Source organism: Oncorhynchus masou, chromosome 6 (genome assembly GCF_036934945.1).
Source record: "Oncorhynchus masou masou isolate Uvic2021 chromosome 6, UVic_Omas_1.1, whole genome shotgun sequence".
Taxonomy (NCBI): domain Eukaryota; kingdom Metazoa; phylum Chordata; class Actinopteri; order Salmoniformes; family Salmonidae; genus Oncorhynchus; species Oncorhynchus masou.
In genome coordinates, this window is record NC_088217.1 from 63,896,997 (window position 1) to 63,920,721 (window position 23,725).

Consider the following 23,725-nt stretch of genomic DNA (forward strand, 5'->3'; position numbering starts at 1 on the left):
AGAATTCAAAAGTGACCAAAACATCAGCCAGGAAGCATAGGAACTGAGAAGTGGTCTGTGGTCACCGCCTGCAGAACCACTCCTTTATTGGGGGTGTCTTGCTAATTGCCTAAAATTTCCACCTGTTGTCTATTCCATTTGCACAACAGCATGTGAAATTTATTGTTAATCAAATCAAATCAAATCTATTCATATAGCCCTTCGTACATCAGCTGATATCTCAAAGTGCTGTACAGAAACCCAGCCTAAAACCCCAAACAGCAAGCAATGCAGGTGTAGAAGCACGGTGGCTAGGAAAAACTCCCTAGAAAGGTCAAAACCTAAGAAGAAACCTAGAGAGGAACCAGGCTATGTGGGGTGGCCAGTCCTCTTCTGGCTGTGCCGGATGGAGATTATAACAGAACATGGCCAAGATGTTCAAATGTTCATAAATGACCAGCATGGTCCAATAATAATAAGGCAGAACAGTTGAAACTGGAGCAGCAGCATGTCCAGGTGGACTGGGGACAGAAAGGAGTCATCATGTCAGGTAGTCCTGAGGCATGGTCCTAGGGCTCAGGTCCTCTGAGAGAGAGAAAGAAAAGAGAGAATTAGAGAGAGCACACTTAAATTCACACAGGACACCGAATAGGACAGGAGAAGTACTCCAGATATAACAAACTGACCCTAGCCCCCCAACACATACACTACTGCAGCATAAATACTGGAGGCTGAGACAGGAGCGGTCAGGAGACACCGTGGCCCCATCCGAGGACACCCCCAGACAGGGCCAAACAGGAAGGATCAGTGTTAATCAGCGTTGCTTCCTAAGTGGACAGTTTGATTTCACAGAAGTGTGATTGACTTTGAGCAGTGTACATTAATTAATGTCTACATGTTATTTTTTCTCTCACTTTATTTACTCTATTAAATGTCAACTTTGGGTATGAAAAACTCCACCTCTTTATTTTTAAATAGAAATTGGGGTGAGCCTTCGGTGGTTGATCATTGATGACAATAAGTTACTTTTTCTGACGAGTGGAAGTAACTGTATTAGTTGACAGTGGAGGGTTTCTATCGTAGCTATCCAAAAGTAGCTACAGTTAGCTTACGTAAGATAACATAGCACTAGTAGCTAGTACTATGAAGATGAGCTTACTGTAACGTAGCTGATTCCACTATAGTATCTGGGCAGAGAGGGAGAGAAGTGAAAGATAGATTTGAATCTCCCCCTTTTCAGTCTGCCGTGCCGACTCCTCCAATATTTGTTCACGCAATATTTGTTCAAGCTGTAGAGATCGGTAGGTGGCATTTCTGTAGCCAAATATCTTATCGATAAATGTTTGCAGTTGTTTTTATTAAGCATTAAATGACATGGTATTTTATTTTTATTTGATTTATTTCACCTTTATTTAACCAAGTTCTCATTTACAATAGCGACCTGGCCAAGATATAGCAAAGCAGTTCAACACATACAACACAGAATTACACATGGAGTAAAACAAACATACAGTCAATAATACAGTAGAAAAATAAGTCTATATACAATGTGAGCAAATGAGATGAGATAAGGGAAGGAAAAGGCAAAAAAGGCCATGGTGGCAAAGTAAATACAATATAGCAAGTAAAACACTGTAATGGTAGATTTTCAGTGGAAAAAAAGTGCAAAGTAGATATAGAAATAATGGGGTGCAAAGGAGCAAAATAAAGTGCTTAAAGCTAGTGTATGAAGCGAGGGCCAGCCCCTGCGACCTGTATGCTCTCGTTGGCTGGCCCTCGCTTCATACTCGTCGCCAAACCCACTGACTCCAGGTCATCTACAAGACCCTGCGAGGTAAAGTCCCCTCTTATCTCAGCTCTCTGGTCACGATAGCAGCACCCACCTGTAGCACGCACTCCAGCAGGTATATCTCTCTGGTCACCCCCAAAACCAATTCTTACTTTGGCTTTGGTGACAAAACGGATGGCATTGTGATAGACTGCATCCAATTTATTGAGTAGGGTATTGGAGGCAATTTTGTAAATGACATCGCCGAAGTGGAGGATCGGTAGGGTGGTCAGTTTTACAAGGGTATGTTTGGCAGCATGAGTGAAGGATGCTTTCTTACGAAATAGCCAATTCTAGATGTAACTTTGGATTGGAGATGTTTGATGTGAGTCTGAAAGGAGAGTTTACAGTCTAACCTAGGTATTTGTAGTTGTCCACATATTCTAAGTCAGAACCATCCAGAGTAGTGTTGTTGGACGGGCGGGGAGGTGCAGGCAGAGATCAGTTGAAGAGAATGCATTTAGTTTTACTATTATTTAAGAGCAATTGGAGGCCACGGAAGGAGAGTTGTATGGCATTGAAGCTCGTCTGGAGGGTTGTTAACACAGTGTCCAAAGAAGGGCCAGAAGTATACAGAATGGTGTTGTCTGTGTAGAGGCGGATCAGAGACTCACCAGCAGCAAGAGCGACATCATTAATGTATACAGAGAAGAGAGTTGGTCCAAGAATTGAACCCTGTGGCACCCCCATAGAGACTGATATTATGATGGTCTATTGATCAGTTATACAGTTCAAATAACTTATTTTTGCGTTTTTTGACAAAAGTCAACCTTAATTTAATTTTAAAGTATGCATTTATGTGAGCTAAATATGTAAAAATAATTGGGGGGGGGGGGGGGGAATAATTGGGAAAGTTCAAATGTTACTATAAATACATGTAACTTTGTCTTTTAAACATTTAATTGAAATACTGTAGAATTCCTTTGATTCCTATGGAGGACTGCTTCTTCTGGGGAGTGCCAATATGGCCGACCGGTGACTTCAAAGCCTCTCAATGGCCAAAACAAAGCATCCGCAATCAAGGGTTTATATACATCATTGGGAATATCCAATCGTGATGAGGCATCGCCAGCTGTGAACTCTATAGCACGCTTCAGACAACCAAAGTGAATGTGACAATGGTAAAACATTTGATAAAATTATCCTGACATGATCACTTTGGCACAGTAGGCATCAAGTCACTTGCCGATAATGTTGCATTTGAAATATCTATACTTTTCATTGAACACAATCAAAGTTGTGTTCAATTACATACAGTAAGCCCTAGATTCCTTCAATTGCCGCATAGGCATGCCCAATTTAGGTTGCCTGGCTACACAGACTCCTTGCTCCAGTCAAACGCTACACCACGTCCACAGACATAGTTTCTTCTCCACCCAATTGACTCCCATTCACTCCTTGAAGGAGAGCTTTCCTTGTCCCAGAATCGTCCAGAATGCACAGCGAGCCCAATTGACGAAATGGGCAACGTACATAATATGCGTTAATACAATTACAATGGTTTCCCATCTCCTCAAATGTATCCCTGGTACCTCCCCGACCTTTCACCGAATGCGAACACATTCGGGACCACCGGATTGGTCCAGAAACGGATGTTTTGGACAAGAGCCAGAACACACGTGGGCAAAACAGCGATTCAAAGATGATACTCTTATTGGTTAAAGACAATCCTATCACTGATTACTTTGTTTTGTACAACACCCTCCGTGCCCCTTTGCCATCATTGAAGTAAGTTGTGGTCTCAGACTAAAGTATGTAGAGAATGACAGAGCACATAAAAATCATCTGTTCTCAGTTGCAACACTCACTACCAAGTTACAAACTGCCTCAGGAAGCAGTCAGCACAATAACTGTTCGTCGGGAGCTTCATAAAATTTTCCATGGCCGAGCAGCTGCACACAAGCCTAAGATCACAATGCGCAATGCCAAGTGTCGGCTGGAGTGGTGTAAAGTTTGCTGCCATTGGATTCTGGAGCAGTGGAAACGTGTTCTCTGTTCTTGTGCTGACATCTGGCAGTCCGACAGACGAATCTGTGTTTTGCAGATGCCAGGAGAAAGCTACCTGCCCGAATGCATTTTACCCTTAGTTCCAGTGAAATCTTAACATCACAGCATACAATGACATTCTAGACTATTCGGTGCTTCCAGCTTTGTGGCAACAGTTTGGGGAAGGCCCTTTCCTGTTTCACCCCCATTTGTCAAGATCAGTGTGGAAGAACTCGACTGGCCTTCACAGAGCCCTCATCTCAACCCCATTGAACACCTTTGAGATTAATTGGAATGTCGACTGCGAGCCAGGTCTAATCGCCCAACATCAGAGCCCGACCTCACTAGCAACTCCATACTAGTGTCCATGATTTTGAAATTAGATGTTCGACCACATACTTTTGGTGATGTAGTGTATGTGGTGGTAATTGTTACGAGTGTGCACTTGACCATACAAAGGAATGATGAGGGGGCCATCTTGTGGCCAAGAAATGAAAAACAATAGGTCAATCCCCAAATAGGATAATTCTGGCTCGTAGAAATCATCAACATGTATTGATCACTTCTTTACTAATGCTGCAGAAATGTGTTTGATGGATTTGGATACTGCTTTCAGATGTAGTGATCACAATATAGTAGCCATAAAACCAAAGTTCCAAAGGCTGTGCCTAATATAGTATATAAGAGGTCATACAATAAAGTTTTGTAGTGTTTCCTATGTTGTTGATGTGAAGAATATTTGTTGGTCCGTATTGTGTAATGAAAAGCAACCAGGCACTGCACTGACACATTTATGCACCCATTAAGAAAATGACTGTACAAACTTAAATCCCAGTGGCTTGATGAGGAATTTAAAAAATGTATGGTTGAGAGGGGTGAGGCTAAATAAATGGCAAATAGGTCTGGCTGCACAACAGATTGGCAAATGTACTGCAAATTGATAAATCATGTGACTAAACTAAATAAGAAACTACACTATGAAATAAAGAAGCATAGTAAAAAGCTATGGAGCACCTTAAATTACATTTTGGGCAAAAATACCAACTCTGCTCCATCATTCATTGAATCAGATGACTAATTCATCACAAAACCCACTGATATTGCCAGCTACTTTGTAGATAAGCAAGATGGAATATTACTGAGGATAATAGCGGATGATATTGCCACTCCTAAACTCAGCAAAAAAATAAATGTCCCTTTTTCAGGACCCTGTCTTTCAAAGATATGTAAAAATCCAAATAACTTCACATAACTTCATTGTAAAGGGTTTAAACACTGTTTCCCATTCTTTTTCAATGAACCATAAACAATTAATGAACATGCACCTGTGGAATGGTCAATAAGACAGAAACAGCTTACAGACGGTAGGCAATTAAGGTCACAGTTATGAACACTTAGGACACTAAGGAAGCCTTACCACTGACTCGGAAAAACACCAAAAGAAAGATACCCAGGGTCCCTGCTCATCTGTGCGAACATGCCTTAAGCATGCTGCAAGGAAGCATGAGGACTGCAGATGTGGCCAGGACAATAAATTGCAATGTCCGTGCTGTGAGACGCCTAAGACAGCGTTACAGGGAGGCAGGACTGACAGCTGATAGTCCTCGCAGTGGCAGACAACATATAACAACAACTGCACAGGATCGGTACATCCAAACATAACACCTGTGGGACAGGTACAGGATGGCAACAACTGCCCGAGTTACCCCAGGAACGCACAATCGCTCCATCAGTGCCGACTGTCCACAATAGGCTGAGAGGGACTAGGCAGAGGGCTTGTCGGCCTGTTGCAAGGCAGGTCATCACCAGACATCACCTATGGTGATCATCTATGCTCTTCACTGACGAGTCGCGGTTTTGTTTCACCAGGGGTGATGGTCGGATTCGCGTTTATGTTTCGAAGGAATGAGCGTTACTCCGAGGACTGTACCCTGGAGCGGGATCGATTTGGAGGGTCCGTCATGGTCTGGGGCGGTGTGCACAGCATCATCGGACTGTGCTTGTTGCCATTGCAGGCAATCTCAATGCTGTGCATTACAGGGAAGACTTCCTACCCCCTCATGTGGTACCCTTCCTGCAGGCTCACCCTGACATGACCCTCCAGCGTGACAATGCCACCAGCCATACTGCTCGTTCTGTGCGTGATTTCAGATTTCAGTGTTCTGCCATGGCCAGCAGAGCCTGGACCTCAATCCCATTGAGCACGTCTGGGACCTGTTGGATCGGAGGGTGAGGGCTAGGGCCATCCCCCCCGAGAAATGTCCGGGAACATACAGGTGCCTTGGGGGAAGAGTGGGGTAACATCTCACAGCAAGAACTGGCAAATCTGGTGCAGTCCATAAGGAGATGCAGCTGGTGGCCACACCAGATACCAACTGTTACTTTTGATTTTGACCCCTCCCCCTCTGTTGAGGGACACATTATTCAATTTCTGTTCGTCACGTCTGTGGAACTTGTTCAGTTTGTGTCTCAGTTTTTGAATCTTATGTCATACAAATATTTACACATGTTAAGTTTGCTGAAAATAAACAGTTGACAGTGAGATGACATTTCTTTTTTTGCTGAGTTTATTTGTCATATCTTTAATTTAAGCATACTAGAAAGTGTGTGCCCTCAGGCATGGAGGGAAGCAAAAGTTATTCCCCTACCTAAGGATAGTAAAGCCCCCTTTACTGTTTAAGATAGCCAACCAATCAGCCTGTTACAAACTTTTAGAAAAACATTTGATCAGACAATGCTATTTTAAAGTAAACAAATTCACAACAGACTTTCAGCACTCTTATAGGGAAGGGCATTCAACAAACTTACACAAATGACAGAGAAATTGATCATTAAAAAGATTGGGGGGGCTGTGTTGTTATTCAGTGTGGTTGACATTATCGACCACAGTTCATAGAAAAACTTGTGTTATGGCTCTACACCCCTGCTATATTGTGGGTGTTCCCTCCAATAAAATCCAGGAATTCCCCAGGGCAGCTGTCTAAGCCCCTTACTTCTTTCAATCATTACTAACGACCCTTGCTTTTATTTATTTTTTACTAATGACATGCCAGTGACCGAGTAAAGTCAGTGTATCTATGTATGCGGATGACTCAACACTATACACGTCAGCTACTACAGCGACTGAAATGACTGCAACACTTAAAGAGCTGCAGTTAGTTTCAGAATGGGTTGCAAGGATTAAGAGTCCTCAATATTTAAAACGATACGCATTGTATTTGGGACAAATAATTCACAAAACCTCAACTAAATATTGTAATGAATAATGTAACTGAGTAAGTTGAGGAGACTGAACTGCTTGGAGTAACCCTGGACTGTAAATTGTCATGGTCATAACATATTCATACAACAGTAGCTAAGATGGGTAGAAGTCTCTCCATAATAAAGTGCTGCTTCGCATTCTTAACAGCACTATAAACAAGACAGGTCCTACAGGCCCTAGTTTTGTCGCACCTGGACTAGTGTTCAGTCCTGTGGTCAAGTGCCACAAAGGAAAATTGCAATTAGCTCAGAACAGGGCAGCACGGCTGGCCCTCAAGTACAGAGATAGCTAACAATAATATGCATGTCAATCTCTCTTGGCACAAAGATCTTTGTGAGAAGTATTGACATGTTGAATGCACCGAGCTGTCTGAACTACTGGCAAACAGCTCGGACACCCATGCTTACCCAACAAAACATGCCACAATAGGTCTCTTGACAGTCCCCTAGACCAGAACAGACTATGGGAGGCGTACATAGAGCCATGACTACATGGAATGCTATTCCACATCAAGTAACTGATGCAAGTAGTAAAATTAGACTTAAAACAAAAATACAAAATACACCTTACAAGAGAGCGGGGACTGTGAAGCAACAAACATAGGCACAGACACATGCATACACACGATAACATGCGCATTATACACACACGTACACAGAGTAGGGGCATGAGAGCACACACTTAAGATGTTGTGAAATCTGTTGTAAAATGTATTGTAATGTTTTTAAAAATGTATAACGGCCTTCATTTTGCTGGACCCCAGGAAGAGTGGCATCAGCTAATGGGGATCCAAAAAGACATACAAATATTCACAGATAACGAAGGAAAAACAATTCCCCCACTCCTAAGTCAAAGACTTGACCATTTGGCCTTGTTTCTATCTCAATGGTGTTCAGATTGACTTGGTTGGTGGCACTGCTCTGACTGCACATTTTCTGAAGCTGGGGTATGAATCATATTATCCCTTTCTTAGTACATGTCTGAGGGGTATCCTACAAAGCAAGATCAATGACTTAGCCAGCTAACTTACAAGAATATTCTGAAATAACCTAGTATTATTTTAAGAAGATAAGCATAACATGGGCATGGTCTAACTGACTCATCAACCAAAAACACCTATGAACCAGAAAATCAATAGTTATTTCAGGTTGTTTATCAATTTTAGCTGGCTTGATCCTGCTTTGTAGTATATCCCTCTGGTCTGTTAGACGTGAAACTAGCTGGGTAGATAAGCATCTGAGTGGCCATCGATGAGCTCCCTCCCTGACAACTTGAAGTTAGTAAAACTAAATGAAAGACAACTGTTGCTCATTGATCCGGTTTGCACAGTTGAAGTTGAGTGGTGAGCGATGTGCACAAAAGGTTGAGAGTTTGTGTCACAGTTGGGATGGAACTCACTGTTACAATGGTCCGTCAACTGAATGATGCTATATTTGGACTAACAGAGCAGTTTGATATAACCTATTGTTTATTTATGTTATGGAAGTTAGTGTAATTTTCAAAAATGTAAAACATAAAGTGGTTAAGGTAGAACAATTTATAAACATTCCATAAATATGCAAGAATTTTTATACCATATGGGCAGGTACAATGGTGAGTTAATGACACTGAGGCATCATGAGTTAGTAAAAAAATTATACTATGCTTTGTACAAACACCATCTGTTCATCTTATTATATAGCTACCGGCAACAATGTTGAGTATCAAACCAAATCAGACGCATTTGTGTCTATAATTTGGCAAATATAAAAACCAAACTGTAAAAAAAACACATAGAATAACCCATAAAAATCTAGAACAACCACCTAAATAAAATCATTAAATCTCCGGTCAATAAACAGGCAACATGTTTGCATTATTAATTATAAAGATATTTAAAATTCAGCCCCCAAACATCAGAGATTGTTATTTTTCCATCACACATTTTTCTCATGTCGAAAAACTGATGCTTTTCATAAAAAAATGGAATTTAGTATTGTAAATCTTTTTTCTTTTTTTTAATCAAGCAAAACTCATAGGTTACTACTGTATGACTTTTAGGAAACGACAGGTCATTAATGCAATTTCACGAGGAGAAAAAAATGTATCCCACAATTTCATAGTGTAGTTTTAAGACTAAGTGAAATGAGCACACGGCAGTTTATGTTAGCAAGGCTCCTGTGGTCCACTTGATGTCCCATGTGAGGGACTTGTGTTCTGAAGAGGAGACTTATGCAGATGAGCTGATGCTCTGCTTGTAGACGGCGTGGTAAGCGTTTCTCAGTAGCACATAGGGGAAGCATGACTCCAGGAGGTCCATGGTGAGGAATGGAGACTCTTGTACAATCTGAAACCAAACCAAATACATGGGTTTTGTGACGAAACCTAGTTGTAACGCTTCCGACTCCAGACTAAACATTGCACCGTGCAGCATGGGGTTTAAAGCCAACCTGCACCTTTTGTATTTCTCTGTCTTCCCCACTCATTTATGACTTTCTCAATAAAAAATAAAATATGAATTAAAAAAATACAGTATGTATAAAAAAGATTCTCAGAGAAAATGTGTGGGTGTGAACTTTTATTTATCATACATACGCATAATGATTATGGGTGACATTCATAGATGGGATGGGCCATTATTTAGGCAATTTGCTGTTTTAAATAATTGTTTACTTCCCACGAACATCACATAATAAAAGTAGCTAAATAAATTACTAGTTGCAGTATTCGGAAATCTCCTTGGGTAATGTGCCATACCGTATTGTGCCATCCCAAATATATTGAATTTGCACAAATACTCACCATGTCCAGCAGCAGGTACACAGACTCCCTGTTTCGTGTCGTCATTTTGTCCGTCTCCTGGCCAATCTTCAGCAAGCTGGAAGATGCCAGCTGTAAATTCCAAAACAGCAGAGGATTAAAGATCTGCAGCAAAACTGATTCATTTTAAGTTGCTCATCAATTTCAAAAATAAGTTTGACGTTTTCAAAGATCATGCATTTCAGAAACTGCTCAGTAGTGGGAAAAAAAAGTTGTGACAAATCCATTTGTCAAGTGAATCTAGTCACCTTGCCACTTTTTTGACCAACAGCTGAGGGATGGGGCTGGAGAAATGTAGTCACTCTCAAATTCATAGACAGAGCCATAATACAAGGACTGGCCCTCCATGAGGTCAACATTATAGTTGTATCCATGTTCTGAAGCTATACAGTGTTTGTTTACGATTACTTTGTTTACAAACAATGAAGTAAAACAAGCTCAAATTTTGAGTTTAGATGGGGTGAGAAAGTTTAACTAAACTTCTAAGTTATATCCAATAATCAATGGCTAAATATAATTAATGTAAAAGTACAAAAATGGATGCACCAATCCAATGTGATAAATCACAGGGAGGAAAAGGAAAATATGCATATAATAGATCAATGTTGACAAGAGCGACATGTTGCACTTACAGCCAGAAATTCTTTGAGACGATCTTCAATGCTTCCCTTGTGAATGGTGAACAAGGCAGCAGCTATCTGGTTGACAGCTTTTGCCAGACAGTGAATATTGTTGCAGTGTCCTTAGAAAGATTGAAGAAAACATTTACTTCTCAGTTATCACAGTCCAACAACAATTGCTTGACTGTTTACCTTTGATACCTCAAATCTCTCTATAGTTATATACAAAATCAATAGAAAGTAGTAGCCAAATAGTTATTGGTTATTACTTACTAAAACTACATACTGTGTACTAAATCATAATACGTACAACTATGGAACACACTGTCCTAATAAAAAATATGCAGTAAGCAACACATATCAATATACTAGGCTCATTCATACTGAGAAGGCATCACATAACATGCAATTGAGCCTGTTCCCCGCCATTCATTTATTTTGGAAGCGCACGTCTCCTTATCTGATGATCACCTGTTTTCGAACACACGTGGGTCTGAACAGACATTTCTCTTGTTCAATAGCATTCGTACTAGATGAAAAGCTGAAATAAGCATACCATACTGGCATATGAAGCATACCAAATGTTCCATATTTCACATAGAACTACTAAAAAAATATTATATTTTCGCATACCTGATCAGAGTACTTACTATTTAGAAAGGGTATTCGGACATGGCCACTGTGTACTAACCATACTACTAGTGATGCATACTACTAGTATGACATTTTTGGCCGATACCGATATCCGATATTTTCCTTGACAAAAAACCTGATACCGATATTTATGTTTTTAGAGACCTTTTAAGCATTCTAGTACAGTGGAATAGTTCACACACACAAGGACACAGCAGTCTAAGGCACTGCATCTCAGTGCAAAAGGCGTCACAACATCCCTGGTTCGAATCCAGGCTGTATCACATCCGGCTGTGATTGGGAGTCCCATAGGGCGGCGCACAATTGGCCCATCGTCATCTGGGCCATTATTGTGCTTTTTACAATTCTACTATTTGTATTAATTTGCACCACTGTCAATAAAATACTTTTATTTTGAAGGCAAACCGCAAATTCCACTATTGTGCCTAATCCTTATTACGGCTAGCTTCACAACACATAACCGGGTCCGGTCGAGCCTCACTAGCAAGATGAAGCTAGCTGGCTGCTTATAACGTTAGCTTTGGGCAACAGGGTTAAGTAGATGGCGAGCTATTTATTTTCATGAAGTTCAATTTCAATTAGCGAACAACAAGTGGCAACCTAGCTAATACTTACTCACAATGATTCCTAAATCATTGCTAAGAATAATGAAAATGACTGCAGTTTCTACTGGTCATTGTTTTCAGGCTGGTTGTATTGGTGCTAGCTAGGTACCCCAGAAGCTGCGGTCGAACAAATGATGCTTTATTACCAACACAGTATTGTAAACACATCGTTTGTAGCCGGTGTTTGTAGACTTTTGTACAGCTTTGACAGTGCAACGGTATCTTTTTTGACACACAAAGACCCAAACGGCGTTCCATAGTATCTATGTCTTGAAACTAATAGCAGTGACGCTATTACTGTCTAACTCCGGTAGGGTAACATCTGAAAAATAGCACCCTTGGTAGTGTGTATCGTTGCTCGACCAGTTGGCGAAAGCCAACATCACCCATGACAGAGAACGGTTGATTGTCAAGGGGAATGAATTCCATTATCTTGGCTTTGATGGATTTTGTCTTTGAGTTGTCTCGCTGAAATTATCTTACTCTTTCAAATGACTGCTCAACTTGTTGACTGCTCTATCCACACAGCAGACATTTTGGCCTAGGTTAGGAATGCTGTGTTGCATGTGTAGAGCAAGATTGTACGTGGCGTCATTACGTCATATAGGTATGCACGGCAGTTTTGACATCAGTTTTTGACGTCGGCGTTAAACTAGACATCGGGCCGATACCGATGTTGGCATTTTTAGCTAATATCGGCTAGTTCTGATATATTCACCGATATATTGTACATCCCTACATACTATTAAGGATATAGGGCCTGTCCAAATACCCATACTTGTGTTCTAAAAAGTACTCAAGACAGATCTATGTCTGCGCCTGGTGGGCTCTATGGTTAATCAGATATGGCCACTATTACCCAAATGGCCATTGACATACAGAAATTATAGAAATACCTTCGATTGCAGGGCTATATTGAGACATGACGTTGCTGGCCAGAGTTGGCATGGAAACGGCAACGAAGACCATGAGCAGACAGGCGATCTTATACTCCTCCTCTGGGCTTATGTTTTCTGTAAACAGTGGTATTATGTACAGTTAATAACTGGATGACAATCAAACAGTTGCTCTTAGAAAACAATGTCAAAGCTCTGCCAACTACACCACAATCATGTTTATGTTTTTCCGGGTAGCAGTATTCAGTACGGCCAGGCTTTCCTTTTGTAATGAATTGAAGATACACATGAGAAACCTGCACACTGTGCGGGTTTCTTCTTTTTTTCTCATCTTATTCGCCTGTTACCATGCACCTGCAAAAAAGATAGCTCAGATGTGCGAGTGCCTTTCGAATTTTGAACATACACATAAAATGAACATCTTCCTCAAATGTGTTTATTTCCATTGGCAAACACTGTCAGCCCTTTGCAGGGGCCTAGTTTTGGCTCTCACCTGATTTCTGTGAAGAAAGGGCCACCACTAAGGCTGGGTCTATCTCACAGGGCAGGCCTGCTGCAGACGACAGCTCATACACATTCATGGCCACCTGACAGGAAGAGGAAATCATAGACTCAGCCATAAAAACATCAGATCATCATCTGTAAAAGTGTTTCCAAAATCTATCCTCCAGTACAGGGGACACCAGTTCCACCTATTTTATGTATTCCAGAACTAGCACACCTGATTCAACTAATGCAGGACTTGGTGATTGGTTAACCAATTGAATCAGGTGTGCTCATACTGGAATACATCAAAAAAGTCCAACTGTATATGGGGTACTCAAAGAGAGGTTTGGGAAAGACTGATCTAGACTGTTGTCTCCATTGTAACCCACCGAGAAAGGTCCTATATACATACATACACACACGTTGCCTCCTACCTTCATGTCAGTCTCTCTGGGAATGTGGTCCTTGAAATCCTCGACGGAGCTCACCAGGAAAGGAATGTGGAAGGACAGCACCTGGCGACAGGTGATGGGACAGAAAAATGGGTCACATTTGAGTGCCGGTATGTTGTCATGTCAAATCTAGTTACTGGCATCTTTCTTTCACATCTTTCATATTTTTATACATTTTATTGGACAGAGAAAGTGTGGAATAATAGGACGAGAGTGTGTTTTCAAACCCATGTCGACACTGGTATAGAAGTGCTGTAGGCAGTGGCACTAACTGTTATAGCACCCAAGCTACATTAATGGCAATTTTGACTTGATTTTATTTGTACCCAGATATACAGCAGAGGACTTCAGTGATGATACAGAGGCCTAGTTAGTGACAGTGATACAGTATTGGCCAGGATACGTGTTGTGACTGGACTTACGTCGCGGAGTGCTTCCTGGGCCAGTGATCGGAATGACAAGATGACTCCAATAATGGTCATCCTTTTCAGGACGCTGTCAACAGCTACAGAACACAGACAAAGACACAAACAAGGCTTTAACCTCCCGTAAAAGAGTTTCAAAATAAAAAAACCTAACGAAAGAGACTTCAATGCTCAGTGCTGATCTGAGGGACAACCATTTAGGGAGCACATCTCGAGTCATTACCACATACAGGATGTGCTTAATATGGCAAACAAGTCACACTGCGTCTTCTGTTTTGGGGTTAAAAGAGTAAGACATGGGCAAGGCAAGAGAGAGACAGACGTACATGAGAGCTTTTTAAAGAGGGCAGCCATCTGCTCTGGCTTATCAAAGCTGGTCCTCATCTGGTTCAGAACTTCCACGTTGTCCACCACCAGTTTCTATGGAAGTGAGAAGGAAGGGAGAGAGCGAGAAAGACAGAGCCAGATGCAGAAAAAACAGAAAGAACAAAATAAAGGAAAGAGAGAGATACTATTCATGAGATTCAGAGATAAAGAGCCCAGGGGCATCAGCATCAGTACAAAAAGCTCTGAAGGAAAACAAAAACAAACGCCTCTGATTCAGTCAGTGACCACACCTTGAGTTCTGCCACCTGGGAGGATATGTGCCACATGAGGCTCTCGCTGAGGAACTTCATGCCATAGGGTCCCAGCAGCTCTGAGAGTGACCTCATCTCTGTGGGAAAGACAGCGAGCAGGGGGATGTCAGAAATGCTTTGTGTCAACGCGTCACGATTCATTCTCCTCTCGTTTATCCCCAATGCTTTTGGGATTTAAGTACGTAGGTGGCCATGATTAAAATGTACACATATTTAACCTGATAAAGGCTGCAAGGCTTTCCCCCAAAAATGACGTGTCCTAGAGTGGCGGAATATTCACAAAACTATATTCACTATACAGTAGCCTCAGCATACACTGTACCCATCACGTCACTTTATCCTATTCGGGACAGGCTACAAATTCCTGCTCAAAGTATTGCAAGCCTCTATTATGTCTAATAAATTATTCTGATGGTCTCACCGGATATATCGGAGTACTCCTCAGCATTAAAGGTGAGCTCGTTCTCCGTAGGCAGGTTGACAAAGGCCTTCATGGCAGGGAAGTAGGCAATGTGGCCGTTACTTACCTGCCGGAGCAAGGTCTCCAGATACCTATGGACACACAAGCAGACTCAATCTCACTGGGTGACACGATCGAATGGATATCTATCAAGAGCGCTGATCTAGGATCAGGTCCCCCAGTCCATGTTCTCTTATTCATTGTGATCCCAAATAAGCACTGCTACTCTGAGACGCTTAATACATATGGCCCAAAACTCAATCTACTCATTGGACATTTTTTTGTCTTGGTTTTGTGAGGAATCACCTAGGTAACATAATACAGTGCCTTGCGAAATGATTAATCCCTCTGGGTGTTTTTCCTATTTTGTTGCATTACAACCTGCAATTTAAATAGATTTTATTTGGATTTCATGTAATGGACAAACATTGGTGAAGCGAAAAAAGTGGTGCGTGCATATCTATTCACCCCTTTGCTATGAAGCCCTTAAATAATATCTGGTGCAAACAATTAACTTCAGAAGTCAAATAATTAGTTAAATAAAGTCCACCTGTGTACAATCTAAGTGTCACATGATTGCTCACATGACCTCAGTACATATACATCTGGTCTGAAAGGCCCCAGAATCTGCAACACCACTGAGCAAGAGGCACTACCAAGCAAGAGGCATCATGAAGACCAAGGAGCTCTCCAAATAGGTCAGGGACAAAGTTGTGGGGAAGTACAGATCAAGGTTGGGTTAAAAAAAAAATCGGAAACTTTGAACATCCCATGGAGCACCATTAAATCCATTATTAAAACTGGAAAGAATGGCACCACAGCAAACCTGCCAAAAGAGTGCCGCCTACAAACAAACACTCACAGACCAGGCAAGGAGCATTAATCAGAGAGGCAATTAATCAGAGAGGCAACAAAGACCCCAAAATAACCTTTAAGGAGCTGCAAAGATCCACAGCGGAGATTGGAGTATCTGTCCATGGGACCACTTTAAGTCATATACTCCACAAAGCTGGGCTTTATGGAAGAGTAGCCAGAAAAAATATATTGCTTTAAAAAAAAAAAAATCAGCAAACACATTTAGTGTTCAACCAAAAGGCATGTGAGAGACTCCCCAAACACATGGAAGAAGGTACTCTGGTCAGATGAGGCTAAAATTTAACTTTTTGGCCATCAAGGAAAACGCTATGTCTAACGCAAACCTAACACCTCTCATCACCCCGAGAACCCTTTCTCCACAGTGAAGCATGATGGTGGCAGCATGTTTTTCATCAGCAGCTAAAGCAACACTCGAGTGGTTTAACGGAAAACATCTACATGTCTTGGAATGGCCTAGTCAAATCCCAGACCTCAATCCAATTGAAAATCTGCGTTATGACTTTGCTGTACACCAGCCGAACCCATCCAACTTAAAGGAGATGGAGCAGTTTTGCCGTGAAGAATGTGCAAAAATCACAGTGGCTAGATGTGCCAAGCTTATAGAGACATACCCCAAGAGACTTGCAGCTGTAATTGCTGCAAACGGTGGCTCTACAAAAATATTGACTTTGGGTGGGGGGGGTCCAGTTTTCATTTTCTTGTTTGTTTCACAATAAAACATTTTTTTGGGGCATTTTCAAAGTGGTAGGCATGTTGTGTAAATCAAATGATACAACCCCCCCCCCCAAAAAAAAAACTTTAATTCCAGGTTGTAATGCAACAAAATAGGAAAAATGCCAAGGGGGTGAATACCAAGCCGATGTATGTAAACTGAGGACAGGTGTGTTGGTTGGGTGGGACTCACCAGTTGGTGTAGAGGCTGGTGATGGTGGGCTCCCCATGGCTGTCCAGGTGCTGGGTCTGCTGCAGCAGCACGTTGTTGAACACCCGCGTGATGTCAATCTGCACATAGTTCTCAATGGACTGCAGCACCGTCATGTAGGAACGCACGCTGGTGAGCAGCTCGGAGGGCTTGGCGATCTCTTGCGTGGCCTGGTTGTACATGGTCATCCCCACGATGGACCTGAAAGAAGAGGGAGCATCATGAGTCTTGGATTGATCTATAGATTGTATCTATCGATCACATTGTTTCAATCCATGGTAATGTATCATACAGTTGAAGTCAGAAGTTTACATACACCTCAGCCAAATACATGATGCTGCCACCCCCGTTCTTTATGGTTGGGGTGGTGTCCTTTGGCTTGCAAGCCTCCCTCTTTTTACTCCAAACATAACAATGTTCATTATGGCCAAACAGTTCTATTTTTGATTCATCAGACCAGAGACATTTCTCCAAAAAGTACGATCTTGTCCCCATGTGCAGTTGCAAACTATAGTCTGTTTTTTTTATGGCGGTTTTGGAGCAGTGGCTTCTTCAGTGCTGAGAGTCCTTTCAGGTTATGTTGATAAAGGACTTGTTTTACTGTGGATATAGATTATTTTGTACCCGTTTCCTCCAGCATCTTCACAAGGTCTTCTGCTGTTGTTCTGTAAATGATTTGCACTTTTCGCACCAAAGTACGTTCATCTCTAGGAGACAGAACTTCCTGAGCGGTATGACGGCTGCGTGGTCCCATGGTGTTTATACTTTAAGATAAAAAATTTAAAAAAGTAATTTATGTATTATTTTTTTCTCCCCAATTTCGTGGTATCCAATTGGTAGTAGTTAGTCTTGTCTCATCGCTGCAACTCCCGTACGGACTTGGGAGAGGTGAAGGTCGAGGGCCATGCGTCCCCCAAAACACGTCCCAACCGCCCTGATTGACACAACGCACATTCAACCCGGAAGATAGCCGCACTAATGTGTCGGAGGAAGCACCGTATACCCGGCGACCTGGTCAGCGTGTACTACGCCCGGCCCGCCACGGGAGTCGCTAGTACGCGATGAGAAAAGGATATCCCTGCCGGCCAAACCCTCCCTAACCCGGACGACGCTGGGCCAATTGTGAGTCGCCCCATGGATCTCCCGGTCTCAGCCGGCTGCGACAGAGCCTGGGCTCTGTCACAGCAGAGGCTCTGGTGGCACAGCTAGCACTGCGATGCAGTGCCTTAGACCCCTGTGCCACCTGGGAGGCCCCATGGTGTTTATACCTGCGTACTATTGTTTGTACAGATGAATGTGGTACCTTCAGACATTTGGAAATTTCTCCCAAGGATGAACCAGACTTTTGGAGGTCTACCATTTTTTTCTGAGGTCTTGATTTCTTTTGATATTTCCATGATGTCAAGCAAAGAGGCACTGAGTTTGAAGGTAGGCCTTGAAATACATCCACAGGTACACCTCCAATTGACTCAAATGATGTCAATTAGCCTATCAGAAGCTTCAAAAGCCATGACATACTTTTCTGGAATGTTCCAAGCATTTAAAGGCACAGTCAACTTAGTGTATGTAAACTTTTGACCCACTGGAATTGTGATACAGTGAATTATAAGTGAAATAATCTGTAAACAATTGTTGGAAACATTACTTGTGTCATGCACAAAGTAGATGTCCTAACCGACTTGCCAAAACTATAGTTTGTTAACAATACATTTGTGGAGTGGTTGAAAAACTAGTTTTAATGACTCCAACCGAGGTGTATGCAAACTTCCGACTTCAACTGTATATATCGTATCATATCCATAGTATTTATTGTATCGTATGATATCCTAACACAGCATAAATACTTGAGGACCAGAGGAATAGGAAACACTGCTGCTGAAATATGGTTGAGTCCCAAATGGAAGCCTATACCGGGCACTTAGGGCCCTTGTCAAAAGTAGAGCACTAAATAGGGAAAAACGCACCATTTGGGAGGCATTCTATGTGTAGGTGGGTGAACTCACTTGGTGAAGCGGATCTCCAGGTGGGAGGTGAGGTATTCGCGGGGGGTAAAGGTGTGTTCCCACACCACCATGTTGGGCACGTAGTTAATGGAGAAGCACAGCTCTGACAGTGCCGTGTGCAGCTTGTCCAGGCTGGAAGACACAACAAGATAGAAATGAACATCAGCAACTACTAACATACACCATCACACACACAGGCACGCACAAACAGTCACACACACGGACAACTCACTTGGTGACCAGGAGCCTGTTCTTCCTCATGCTCTCAACACCCGGCTTCTCTCTCTCCGGCTCGCCTTTCTTCCCAGTCAGCTTTTTGGACTTCTTGTTCACTGCCTGACTGATGGTTTTCGCACAGTGTTTAGGAAGCAGCTGCAAAGAGATAAAATCTAATCTGAATGAAAATCCACATGCAATAATTTTATCTATACTTTGATAAGGCAACATAGGATTCCATGAAACTGTCATATATTGTCAATAAGGCTTACATCAATATGGCCCCTGTCCATTCATTATAAAAGGCAAAACTGATCCTAGAATCAGCACTCCAACTCTGGATCACATACACATACTAAAAATATATGCATTCACTGTACTGAAGTCACTATGGGAAAAAAAGAGACCGCTAAAGTGACAAACGCAACATTATATACCCTATTCCAAAAGGACATGGGTCTCCATGCCGATGACCCCTCACCTGGTCACTGAGCGTGCACTGCTCTGTGCAGATGTCGGTGATGAGGTTGCGCGCCTGCTTGGCCATCTCGTCCAGGAACATGTTGCAGAGCGACAGACTGCGGTCGCCAATGTGATGCCGCTGGGAGAACGCAGGGAAGGGACAGGTAGTTAACCACTCAGGAACAGTGTGAGATGGGAATCTTAGGGGCAACACTGCCGTAGTGCAAAATCATTATTCAAAATGCAAAACTGACAATAAACCTCAATCTCGCAGTGATTTAATTTTTTTATTTATTTTTTTACTTCAGTTTAGTACACTGATCAATACAATCACTTTGTTATGCACATTGCACATTGTTGAAGAAAAGTGTCAAATTAGATGAGATGATTATAATGACATTTATAGTAAGTTTTGTACTTTGCACAACGGAAAATGCTGCCCTTAATATTTTATGAGAATCTCAAGTTGCAAAATTCCAGAAACTTTCCCAAAGTTCCCAGGTAAAAAAAAAAAAAATCCCAGTTGGACGATTCCCAGAGTCAGAAGGAAAAATGCAGGGAGGGAAACACACTCCAACTGGGAATCCTGCAACCGGGATTTCTGAATAACCCAGGAACTTTAAGAATGTTTCCTGAATTTTGCAGGCATAGCCTTACAAAACGAATTGTAGATATGGATGTGATGTTATGCTTCATAAGGGTTTCTTTCAACCATTGGTTGCGGGGCCTTACCTCTTCGGGACAGAGCTCATGGGTGCAGCTCATGAAGTGTGTGCACAGCAGGGGGAATGAGATGGAGTGGCGCGACTGTGAGGGCAGTTCCAAACACTGCTGAAACATCTTCTCAAATGCTCGGCTGTAGAAGCTATCACCACCAATGAGACGAGGACACCGAGAAAGTCAAACTCAAAATCAATCTAGAGCAATCATATCCAAAGCAATAAATTAATTAATCTGGTTTTCATATCTTGTCATTAACATATATTTTCAAATATTTATTTATGCAATTATTCTTTACATTTGTGTTATGCCGATTTATTATCGTTAGCTCTCATGTTTATGGCAAATCATGTGACCGCGCGCCTTGATGTCATTCAATGTTGTTTTTTTTGTAAAAAAATAAGCCCTTACTGGACTGTATTATTTACTATAACTCTATTACTAATTGCATTTATTGCAAGGTAAATTAAAACATGCTATGTGTTGCAGGAGACTTTTAGAATAATACAAAACATATCCTTGACTATCCGAGGTGACGAGTGAGAAGAAGCAAACTACACCTAAACTATACCGAAACTAATTTCACACATAAATTAGCCTAAAGACAAGATTAAATTGAAAATAATCTGATGACTGATAATATTATCAGTTGTAAAATTGTACATGAAGAGATGGGCAGAGAGCATGGAATTAATTGAACGAGGCAGGGAAAGGAGCACCACTTTATCAAATTCTCCTTTAACTGCAGTCACATGCAGGTAAAACGTTTTGATTTATTTATGAGACTGTTAGAATGCTGACCCGTCATTGGATGGATGCTATGCGTATGCTAATGGTTCCCCTGACAAAATTCTCTAGTGGATACTTAGAAGGAGGAAGAATTTACCTAGGTCTACATTTGTTTAAAGTGCAATCAAATTAATGAGCTGAAGGATCGGATGATCACGCATCAAGAGGAGACTGAAGAGTAGACTGAATTATCACCAAGAGGCTTCTAGAGTGAATGTGGCAACGAATATACTCTCCCTTGGGGTGGATCTGCTATTGAGACAGACCGGGACAAAAACTATGGAGGTCGACTTCCCAAACATACGGCTACACAACGGCGTTTCGACCCGCTCTACCCCAATTCCCATCTAGCCAGTCCCAGCACTCCGTGACATTCACCGGTAAAGGTAAAAGCTGAAGGAAAGTTAGAAGAACAAGCCACTGACCACAAGCGTGATCTGGGCTCTTCTTGGCCAATCAATTTCAGCCTGGAAATTCCACTCCCACAGTAGGATTCGCAAAAAGGTAGTCCAGAGTCCCCAGTGTAAGTAATGAGCGGTCCACGTCTCCCAGTCTGCTGTGGGCTTTGAGAACACCCAATGTGAGTCAAAGGCCCCCCACCCTCGGCCCCAAACGTCAGCAATTTTTGAAATGGGGGAGCAGCAGGGGGAGATTCATCTGCTCCAGCTGGAAGGAATCAAGAAGCACGGGGCTTTGCAAACCTATTCATTGGAGAGCTACCATCATATAGGTTTTCACTCTGGGGTTGGAGCAAAAACCTACAGGAAAGTAAGCTCTCCAGGAACAGGGTTGGTGACCCCTGATCTAGCATCATTGCTGAAACCTCCAAGGTTTGTCATGTTTGCCATCCCAGATGCAAGTACTCTTTATTACCTGGGGGTGCACATGATGGATTTACAAGAACTGTTCCCAACCATCAAAATTCATGTCAAGTGAGTGAAAGCAGAAAAGCTCAAATCCATTTTAAAAACAGCTTATCGTGACCATACAGGATTCGGGCAAACAACCCATAAACTCCGGTCCTATTCCTTCTGCGCGTTGGAACTGCGAGAAATTCAGCCGTAAGTGGTCTCTACATGTTTGGCTAAGAAACCATTGTACAGTAAGGGAAAAAAGTATTTGATCCCCTGCTGATTTTGTACGTTTGCCCACTGACAAAGAAATGATCAGTCTATAATTTTAATGGTAGGTTTATTTGAACAGTGAGACAGAATAACAACAAAATAAATCCTGAAAAACGCATGTCAAACATGTTATAAATTGATTTGCATTTTAATGAGGGAAATAAGTATTTGACCCCCTCTCAATCAGAAAGATTTCTGGCTCCCAGGCTTTCTTTTATACAGGTAACGAGCTGAGATTAGGAGCACACTCTTAAAGGGAGTGCTCCTAATCTCAGTTTGTTACCTGTATAAAAGACAGCTGTCCACAGAAGCAATCAATCAATTAGATTCCAAACTCTCCACCATGGCCAAGACCAAAAAGCTCTCCATGGATGTCAGGGACAAGATTGTAGACCTACACAAGGCTGGAATGGGCTACAAGACCAGTTGGAAGAAAGACAAAAGAACTGTCAATCTCCCTCGGCCTGGGGCTCCATGCAAGATCTCAGCTCGTGGAGTTGCAATGATCATGAGAACGGTGAGGAATTAGCCCAGAACTACACGGGAAGATCTTGTCAATGATCTCAAGGCAGCTGAGACCATAGTCACCAAGAAAACAATTGGTAACACACTACGCCGTGAAGGACTGAAATCCTGCAGCGCCCGCAAGGTCCCCCTGCTCAAGAAAGCACATATGCATGCCCGTCTGAAGTTTGAATCATTCAGATGTTCATTGGCAGAGGACAACTGGGTGAAAGTGTTGTGGTCAGATGAGACCAAAATAGAGCTCTTGGGCATCAACTCAACTCGTCGTGTTTGGAGGAGGAGGAATGATGCCTATGACCCCAAGAACACCATCCCCACCGTCAAACATGGAGGTGGAAACATTATGCTTTGGGGGTGTTTTTCTGCTAAGGGAACAGGACAACTTCCCCGCATCAAAGGGACAATGGACGGGGCCATGTATTGTCAAATCTTGGGTGAGAACCTCCTTCCCTCAGCCAGGGCATTGAAAATGCCTCGTGGATGGGTATTCCAGCATGACAATGACCCAAAACACACAGCCAAGGCAACAAAGGAGTAGCTCAAGAAGAAGCACATTAAGGTCCTGGAGTGGCAAAGCCAGTCTCCAGACCTTAATCCCATAGAAGATCTGTGGAGGGAGCTGAAGGTTCGAGTTGCCAAACATCAGCCTCGAAAGCTTAATGACTTTCAGAAGATCTGCACAGAGGAGTGGGACAAAATCCCTCCTGAGACGTGTACAAACCTGGTGGCCAACTACAAGAAACGTCTGACCTCTGATTGCCAACAAGGGTTTTTCCACCAAGTACTAAGTCATGTTTTACAGAGGGGTCAAATACTTATGTCCCCCAGTAAACTGCAAATCAATTTAAAACATACGTTTTTCTGGAGTTTTTGTTGTTATTCTGTCTCTCACTGTTCAAATAAACCTACCATTAAAATTATAGACTGATCATTTCTTTGTCAGTGGGCAAACATACAAAATCAGCAGGGGATCAAATACTTTTTTCCCTCACTGTAGT

General features: G+C 42.2%; 1 protein-coding gene across 3 annotated transcripts in view; it reads right to left on the minus strand.

Moving 5' to 3' along the window:
• Positions 1-8,501: 8,501 nt before the first annotated feature.
• The window catches only part of LOC135542429 (nck-associated protein 1-like), a 61,629-nt gene continuing 46,405 nt past the window's right edge, over positions 8,502-23,725 (minus strand). For 2 of the 3 annotated variants that reach the window (XM_064969362.1, XM_064969361.1), the window contains 15 exons: positions 20,302-20,434; positions 19,589-19,708; positions 19,124-19,263; positions 18,892-19,023; positions 16,871-17,089; positions 15,052-15,182; positions 14,610-14,707; positions 14,319-14,412; positions 13,990-14,072; positions 13,550-13,630; positions 13,123-13,216; positions 12,630-12,746; positions 10,487-10,596; positions 9,837-9,926; positions 8,502-9,381 (listed from right to left, as the gene is read on the minus strand). In XM_064969362.1, the coding sequence (XP_064825434.1) occupies positions 9,265-9,381; positions 9,837-9,926; positions 10,487-10,596; positions 12,630-12,746; positions 13,123-13,216; positions 13,550-13,630; positions 13,990-14,072; positions 14,319-14,412; positions 14,610-14,707; positions 15,052-15,182; positions 16,871-17,089; positions 18,892-19,023; positions 19,124-19,263; positions 19,589-19,708; positions 20,302-20,434 (1,759 nt within the window). In that variant the 3' untranslated portion in view covers positions 8,502-9,264. Of the gene's footprint in view, positions 9,382-9,836; positions 9,927-10,486; positions 10,597-12,629; positions 12,984-13,122; positions 13,217-13,549; positions 13,631-13,989; positions 14,073-14,318; positions 14,413-14,609; positions 14,708-15,051; positions 15,183-16,870; positions 17,090-18,891; positions 19,024-19,123; positions 19,264-19,588; positions 19,709-20,301; positions 20,435-23,725 lie in introns of those variants that run through there. The other variant, XM_064969363.1, reaches the window with a different exon arrangement.